The sequence below is a fragment of the Pterocles gutturalis genome, unplaced genomic scaffold, assembly GCF_000699245.1.
Source record: "Pterocles gutturalis isolate BGI_N339 unplaced genomic scaffold, ASM69924v1 scaffold24352, whole genome shotgun sequence".
NCBI lineage: Eukaryota > Metazoa > Chordata > Aves > Pterocliformes > Pteroclidae > Pterocles > Pterocles gutturalis.
The window spans coordinates 32,439-41,457 of NW_010108561.1; the positions used below are offsets into that span (position 1 = coordinate 32,439).

General features: G+C 42.8%; 1 protein-coding gene across 1 annotated transcript in view; it reads left to right on the forward strand.

Annotated features, from left to right (window-relative positions):
* Positions 1 to 363: 363 nt before the first annotated feature.
* SEMA5B (sema domain, seven thrombospondin repeats (type 1 and type 1-like), transmembrane domain (TM) and short cytoplasmic domain, (semaphorin) 5B) overlaps positions 364 to 9,019 on the forward strand; it is a gene marked incomplete at its 5' end in the record, with an annotated part of 83,586 nt that continues 74,930 nt past the window's right edge. Inside the window, 2 exons of the mRNA XM_010072686.1 lie at positions 364 to 496; positions 6,061 to 6,123. Of these exons, the coding sequence (XP_010070988.1) occupies positions 364 to 496; positions 6,061 to 6,123 (196 nt within the window). The remainder of the gene's footprint in view (positions 497 to 6,060; positions 6,124 to 9,019) is intronic.

Below are 9,019 nucleotides of genomic sequence, written 5' to 3' on the forward strand. Positions count from 1 at the left end.
CTTCTATGAAGAAGTCCTAGAGGATTAAATAGGGAAGAAATAGCTAAAGTGTTGTAGAAATATTTTTACAGTACACATCATAGAAACCTAAGTTAAACAAGAACCTTTTCATGGATTTTCTGGATCCAGCCTACAGAGCTTCTTTCAGAGATTTTTTTCTTCCAACTCCTGTAAAACCCAGCACTTACCAATTTATTTTAAACACTGTAGAAGTGCCCAGGGAAGGGTAGATTTACACTGGTGCTATCTTGTGTAGAGACTGCAAAGCATATAGAAACATAGAAATAAACTTACGAAATGGATTTGTCATTATCAGCAAGAATCTGTGGGTGATATTTTAGAGGTCTGAGATCTGTTCATCAGTACGGATGAAAAGATTGAGGCTGACATCTTACAGGGGAATGAACTGGCCTCTGAGCAGCCACTGTGTGAAGGACTCAGTCTGCACCCCAGTTTAGCAAAGTCCTTAAGTGTGTGGTTAAGCTATGCTGGTCCAGTAAGGTATGTAAATATGTGCTTTATTTCCGTTAAAGTTGGCAGATATTAAATGCAGTGCAGAAACATGGTCCCTCCGTGTTCCTCCCTCCCCAGACTTGGAGACAAGTTTCCATACGTTCCTGCGAAATGAGCTGATCCAAAAAAATTTGGTAAATGTAAATAAGAAGTGCAGAGATTTTGGGGTGGTATAAGGAAGCTGCCTTCAAAGCAAGTCTTTTTTTTTTTTTTTTTTTTTTCCAGGGGTACATTTCTCTGAACATACTAGTGTCTTGTACAGTTTCTGGAAAGGAAGATGTAAATAAATACCCAGGGAAAGCAATGACTCTGCCAGCTCTGGTCTCCAGTGAACAATAACTGTCATATCCCAACACCTCCTGCCCTCCTTCCTCATGCATAACTCAGCAGAGGGTGATGTGACTGGCAGACTCTGCTCGGGGTGCCCTGCACGGCACAAGTGGAAAGCCAGAATCACCTCTTACTCCATGGGCAGATTGAGCAGTCTCTTGTTGGCACTGCAGAGGGTTGATGGAAATGGAAGCTCCTGCCTTTGCAATCCCTGCAGCCCCAAGCCTGGGACACAAAGTGCTGCTTCTGCTGGCGTAAGCCCTAACCTGAGGAGCTCAGTACCTTTTAGAAAATACTGGGAATCTCACAGAGTCAGTCCCTCGTTTGTTTGCAGTAAGCTTCTACTTGTTTTCTTCATCTCCTTCCAAATATACCTAATGTACATTTTTGTATTACACTTTTTTCCCCTAATAGAAGAGAACAACATGATTCTGGGTCTGTCTGCAAGCATACAAGGCTGCCAGTAGCTTGCATGGAGTATTTATTTAATGGAAGTGAGGTTGGTAACAGATGGATAGGTTTGTAATAAAAGACTTTAGAAATTAAGAATGGGTTTAATTTGCCCAATAAATATGCATGTAGCCTATTCTCTTCCAGTCTTCACTTTCCAGTTTTAAAGCAATGTTCTGGTTTTGCACAAAACCCACCAACCTTTGCTGTGCAAGTACAGTGCAGGGATTACTGTATGCTTAATCTATTAAATTCATGTGTGGTTTTTGAAGTAATTGCAAATTGCTGGCCTGAATGTAAAAGCTGGTCCATAGAAAACAAAGAGATTTTCACATCAGCATTTGAGGAGGCACATAGCTATTGATAACACGACTTGCCAGTGACAGGCAGGTACTTTGGATGCTAACACTGGGATGTGCAGGTAATTAAATAAATGTATCTAGAAAGCTTCTCTCAGCAGTGCATGCTGAATAACTGATTTGACAGCACATGACGAGCTAGAATTTCTAGAGCACCGTTGATCTGCAGTCTGAACTGGGAGCAAACCGCGATGCTCGTAATTTATTAGAAGAGACATATCTTTTTTTCAGTGTCTGAGTGTGACATTTGAGTATTCAGATAGGCACTGAGCTTAGCCGTTGTGGCCCATTTCTGTTAATTTCTAGTTGGGCAGTGTTGCACAAGGTACATGTGCTTGTACACACAGCTGCTTCTCCTGTGATTGTTCACCTTCATGTGACTTCCTAAAGATGCAGAAATAACACACATGCCCCTTTTTAAATTATTGAGGAAAAACTACCTGCATAGAATTCAAGAACAGGTGTCCATGCAAATAGGCGGAAGGAAGGCACATTAAACTGCATTTTCAGTTCAGGGACAAAGTTGCTAGTGCTCTCATGCCTGTCTGCGCAGGTGGCTGGGCAGTCCTGCTCGTGGTTTGCACGGCTCTCGTCTTACACAGCAGCTGCAGCCCCGAGCTGGTTGTTTCGTTTGTGTGTCACGTGAATCTGGTGTTCCCCCATTCTGCACCTGGGCCACGTGGTTGTGGAGGGTATCCTCAAAGTGGCTGGGAACACTGTGAGAAGCGGCATTTCTTCTGGAAACGCAGGAGGGAAGAGGTGCTCGAGAGCTTGTGAAGAGGTAGCATGAGGAGCTGGAGTGCTTTTGGTAAGGATGTAAGGGAAGGAATTGCTGGTGACCTGACAGCCTAAAAAAGTGTTTGCTTGGCTGCTTAAGTACATGGCAAGTTGGGGAGCAGCTAGGAGGAAGTACATACTGTCCTCTGTGGAGTCTTGCTCCCAGGGTTGTCACATCTTCATCCAGGCTCTGTTTTCCATGACTCATGCCATGAAAGTTGTTTTATTGCCACATGGGTCCAGGAGGTGTCTAATCCACTGCTTTTGACTGACATGTGTAGCAGGAGGTACAAAAATATTCCCAGATGTGTTTTCTGGAGCTGGGAAACTTAAATGCCTCAGAAAACTGAGAAAATTAATCATAAGTTCAGGATGATGACTGAACTGAGTGACCGAAAACTTCGAGTGGATACAGTTTGTACCTCATCCAAGCATGTACAGCCAGCTTCCAGCAGTGAAAAGAAATAGTTTTAATTTGGTTTATTGAGGGAGGTGAGGAAATGGAGGGGAGGCATCTAAGTCAGTGTGCAAGAAGCTGACTGTTGAGAAGTGTTATGATCAGGTAAGGAGGCAAAAGTACAAAGCATCCCTTACAGTGCTGTAGTGTTACGCAAGTGTTAAGGAGGTGTCTGCCTCACTGAGAAACATATGGGAACTCACGGATGTGCTCCGGAAGAGAGATCTTGCCAAAGGTGTCTCTGTCAAACGTCCAGGATATAGTTTGATATTGGGGCAGAATGAATCTAAGGCAGAGGAAGAAAATTTCATCTGGGAAGGAAGGGCTTGGGTTGGACATACGAGTCAGATGCAGGGAGTAGAGCACCAGCATTACACAGGGAGTTTGCACAGAGAAGCCCAAGACCATGGAGGTGACAAGAGTGGGACATTTTGGTCTGAGAAGACAGATCATCGGTCAAGTAAAGAAACCAAACAATGCTGGAAAGCTCATGTGAAAGCCCCAGGCTCAGAGGTCTGAGCCTGCCCATGACCTCTCACCAGCTCCAACCCAAAGGCCATGACCACAGGTGTGTGTGGGCTCCTGGGATCCCAGCAGGACGACTCGTCTAGGCTGTAGTCGGTTGACTGGTGCGTATTCATACCTTGCAGTACAATTATTTAAACACACATTAGCTCCTTGGCTTTGGAATTATATTTTTATCACTGACAAGATGTTCTGCTTTGCAGGGTCATGAATATTTTCTTTGAGTCACTAGAGGTCATTGGAGTTACTCAGCCCTCAAACTAGCTCCTCTCTGTCCCACCAAAGACATGTGTGGGACTTGTAAAACATGCTCTGAATTGCCATATTGTTTAATTATCCTCTTAGCTCTAATGAAGCGCACCCTGACTAATGGTGCAGTCACAAACAACATGTTCCTATAATTTGGGCCATCACCAAGAACTTCTATTATCACTAGACTCATCAAGGTAGTGCTTCAGAAAGCTGAAGGGCAGTGGTGCCTAATAGAAGAAAACATTTAGGCACTGAGAACATAGCTGGAGGGGACCAGTGCTCTGACATGAGCTGTGTGTACAACATGCCTCAAAGCTCTGCGGCGCAGGTGTCTGGCAGGAAGAGTGAGCTGTCCCCTAGGAGGCAAAATTCTTCTCTGTCGTGTTGCTGCAATCCCAGAAGACCCAGAGCATTTGCAAAAAGCAGCATCAATTGCTCAAGTAACCAATGATTTTTGGTTTCATTTTGTCCTGTAAGCACTGTTAGGTAAACTGGGCTGTATAATGTAGAGTGCTCTGTCTTTGTTTTTGAAATGGGAAGAAGAGACACCTAATAAGCTCTCTTTTCTGTTTGTTTGGGGTTTTTTTTTGTTTTGGTTTGGTTTGGGGTTTTTTTGGGTTTTTGGCTTTTTAAAAAAATTTATTAAGATTGTCAAAAGTTTATCCAAGGGGCAAGGATACTGTGGTTAGATGAGTATGGGTTAGATTTGGGACTGGGGATCAAAACACTGTTGCGCAGTGGTTTTGCAGATGTCAAGGGCTCCTGGGAGTCACTAGTCAAAATTCCTTTCTCTCCTGTGATGGCTTATCAAAGCAAGCTCCCTCATCCAGTGACGTATCCCCTCTCAGGATATGGCTAAATGATCCTTTCCAGCAAGAACTTATCCCAGCTCTCACTAAAACACTTCTGAGGCACAAGCTTTTGGCCTTCAGCCTGGACTGGACTGCAGTACATGGGAGGTATTTCCCAAGCGATTCCCAGGGAAAGATCTGTGCTCTTCCCTTCTCCCACCAGATCTTTGCCTGTGCTCGTAAAGTCTTCCTTCAAGCCAAATTGAACTGAATGCTCAGCTAACAGAGAAGATACCATTTTTTTTTTGAATGAGGTAGAAATATCCCTTCCCCAAGTGTTGTATATAAATGTATTTCCTGGGTAGTGGCATTTCTTGAGGTTCTGAGCAAGTGTCTTCGTGGACCTGAGCTGGGGGTGGGAAAATTCATCCCCTCTTCTTAGTGGTCTCCCATCTTTCTTCTGCAAAACCCAGGATTTATCATGTGTCAAGGGGACAATTTCTATGGAAGCCCAGAATTTAAAAAAATATATTGGCTGCAGTAAGAAGGTTCAAGAAGAGTTCAGATCCGGACCGAACTTTGTAGCCATTTCCTGTGTTGGTAATGGACTGGGGGAAAAAAAAAGAAATCCTGTCTCTTTTAGGGGAGCTTTGGATCTGTATCTGAACTTTGTAAGCCTGGCCTTTCCCTGTGTAACAGAGCTATTTTTCTTGTAGTCAGAATGATGTATTATGTATAGTACGGATGTTTATATGTATTTTCACCTCCAGCTAACAATACCTGCTTGAATTTGTTAGGACTATTTTTAAAAAGTGCTGAAGGGTGGAAAATTGCAGAGGGCACTGAATGGTTGGGTATGTTGCTGAATATTTTAAATCTAAAAGTTCTCTCTAATGCAGCTTTGCTGGTCCTGACTTTTCTTGCAAAGGAAGGTGCCTGTTTTCTCCCAAGCAGTCAGTCAGAGCCGACTGGGGATCCCACATGCTCCCAGCCCCTGTCAATAGTGCTCTCAGCCCTGTTGCGTTTCACTCCACCTCAGGATCTGACCCCACTTGTCTGGCATCACAAATCACCATCTCACCTTTCTCCTCGCTTTTGTCTCTCCAAGTTTTGCCTGTCAGCTCTTAGTTGTTTTGTTCAGCTCACTTCGCTGCAGGGTTACTTAAAAGGTGATAATCTTGTGGGTAAATTTAAGGAGACCAGAACTACTGGACTTTGCTGTAGGGCAGGTTTTCATTTCGGTGATGAAAGCTGGTGGTTTCATACAGCACTGTCCTCTCTGAAAAGACGGTGATGGCTCAGTGTGTGGGGCTTATGTCTTGGACCTTCCAGTTGAATGATGATCAGAAGTTGTAATTACATGTAAATTAAAGTCTGTCCTCTGTTAGCATTCCAGTTGCTTTTGCTTCTGCCTCTGGACTTCTCATCTGTTTATCACTTGTGTGCACTGTGAGCACAGTGGGAGCAAGATACATGTTTACCGTCACAACTCTGCTTTTAAATTGGGCTGTGAAAATTGAGTGGAGATGCTAGCTCTTGCTTGGGGAGTCTCCAGACATGGTGGTTGGTGGCATTGTCGTGTGACATGTGCATTTTGGTTTCTCAGGCAACAGCATGGGGTTCAGATGAAGACACCAGGAGGTCCTGTCAAAGTAAAGGGAAAACAGAGGTAAGTTTTGCTTTGCTACAGTGATGCTATGGGTAAATTTATTTGCATCATGTGAAATCCACACAGGGAGCATCTGACACCAGCTTGAGCTTGTAAATTTGCACCAGTTTATCTACCACCATGAGTCTATAAGCACCACAGAGCAAACCATTTCAAAGGCCCCCTGTCCAAGCTATTAGACTTGCTCTGCATGAAATTTAAAGGTGAAGGTGATTTCACTGCTGGAGAGGGCACAATTTGTGACACATGATGGAGCAGAGTGGGGGTAACATCTTGCAGTGGGGTCTGAGGGTGGGCAGGTTGGCTCAGTCTCAGTACTCAGCAGTGAGCCACTGGCATTCAGCCACGTAGGCTTCGATGCTTGCTTGCAGTTAAGAGTTCTTCTTTGTAGAATTCCATTGAACATGAGAATTGAATCTGCTAGCACACTGCAGTCTGTTCAGGTGGAATTTCACAGAGCTGCTTTGGAGGCAGGTGCAGTCTGCTAAAATGCAGTTTAAAGCAAGAATTGCTTGAACCAAGCAAGGCATGCTGTCCCAGAAGTCTGGAGTTTGCAGGCATTTCTGATCCAAGCACAGGTCCTTTCTGCTCCTTTTGTGTGAACCTGAAACAAAAACATGTGTCTAAAAGCAAGAAATACTGTTATTTTTCAAATGTGCTGTTGATACTGTTCAAAAATCTTCAGGCCTCAACTGGGAGGGTGTCCTATTGCCCTTAATACTACACCACGAAGAGATCTCAGTCTAAACTGGAGGAGTTGGACAAAGGATAAGAGAGGATAAGCACGATCTTTACTTAGACATGGACAGTCAAGCAGAGACTGATTCTGTGGCTGACCCAAAATGCTGGAATTCTACCAGTTCCAGTTCAGTGCTTTAAACACAGGTTTATATGATCTTCCATTGACCACATTCATTTTATATAATAAATTTTATGTGATTACTGTATTAACTTGTATTTACACAAAAAAGCTGGTTTGGCTTTTGCCAGATAGGCAACAATTTACTTCATGTAGCTGTGGAGGAGTATGTGTATCCTAAAACATCTGTTAGTTTTGTGGACGATCTGTGTTATGCAGGAAAACATCCATGGAGGCAAAATGGGTTGGGTTAGGTGAACACTAAACATGGCCAGCCACTAGAAGAACCAAACAGAAGTTGGACAAAATTAAAAAAACCCAAAACCCAAGACATGAGGAATTTTTGAATTTGTAGTCTTTGTACTTTAAAATGTGTAAAGAAAGGATTTTGCTCTTTTCTTCCATTGTAAAGTTTGTGAGATTTAAATTGTATCCTATTCATGAAGAAGTTGAATTTATAACCCAGAATTATTTTGTCAACCCCTGGATAAAACCGTGCATTTGACTGAACAAATTCTAGGATAATTTAAATTTATCTTTTCTATTGTCGTGCCAAAAGAAAGCGTTGGTCTGAGTATCTTCACTGCTGCTGCCTCCTCACACTGCAAAGAATTTGCCAAAAATTTCATGAGGATAATGCTCTGAACAGCTGAGATTATGCTGATTGTGATTCAGAGCTTGAAATTGTTTGATGGGCACAGTGGCCATGGGTGTGAAATTCTGAGGAGCAATAATTAAGCAGATTTTTAGACACTTCTTGACATACAATTAATGGAAAACAGAGGTGTTGACCAAGAGTCTGACAAGAAGACATGAAGCTACAAACAAAGGCAGAAGGATTCTGCAGTAGCTAAGTAAACTCAGATCGCCCAAGTCTGTATCTTCTCTAACATGCGTGTCCATGGCTGAGTCGCTCTTGGGAGGAGTCTACACATTCATTGTTTGTTACACTGCAAAGAAATGACTTAGCAGTAGCTCCAAAAATACCAGGTTTAGCCTAGCCAGCTGGTGAAGTGCTCTGCTTGAGCTAAGAATACAGCTCTGACCCTGCACCTCTGCCTTGGCTGGGTAAATGCAGCAAGGGCAGCAGAATGTCAGTATTTCTGATTCTGCTGTGCAATGGTGGGACAAGATCCAGAGCTCTGCCTGCCTCAGCTTTGCTGTGTCAAAACTTGACTAATGGCAGTTTTCTACCTAGCACAGATGATTTGATGATAAATATGTTATAGAGTGTCAGGCACTTAGATAGGTGGTGATAGAGGCTAGAAATAAGGAGGACCTTTGTCTCTTATACTAATTCACAGTGTAGTTTGTGTAAGTTGTGTGAGTGGTCCATTTTCCTTACTGATTTAATAATGTATGTATTTTAGGAAGAGGTTTTAAAGCCACCTAGTGTATTAAAATGCCTATTTCCCCTTCATTCTTAAGCCTGTTGAGTATCTAAATCAGATTCTTCCTGCTGCTTAGAAAATCTCTTCCTAAAATGCTTAGAGCTTTACCATAAGGAAAATAAAAAGTGCAAGAATAGAAATCACAAAATGCATATCACAGAAGTGTCATTACTATGGCATGGTAGTTACTCCACACTTGAGTACCTAGAGAAAAGGGAGATGAGAAATCTGGTCCCAGATTTGAGGATACAAGGTAACATTAGGTCATTTCTTCTGACGCTCTGTGTAGCTCTGGCCACAGATTCCACCTGCTTATTTGGAAATTGAACTCAGTAACTTCTGTTTGGCTGCTGAATCTTTTTGAGAAGGCAAAAAGTTTTTAACTGAAGGTCTGAAACAAATGGGCCAACTGTGTGCTTTGAGAGCTTGCTCTAATGGCAGATCACCTTCCCTGTTAACAACATGTACTTCATTTCCTCTTTGGCTCTGGCTTCAGTTTTGAGTAGCTGGGTCTCATTTTGCCCTTCTCTACTAGATTAAAGAGCCCCCTTTAGTTACCAATATTTATTTTTTACAAAGGCACTTATATGCTCTTGTCAAACCAGTAATTGGGCTTTTTGATAAAGTAAAAAGCTGAGTGATCCAA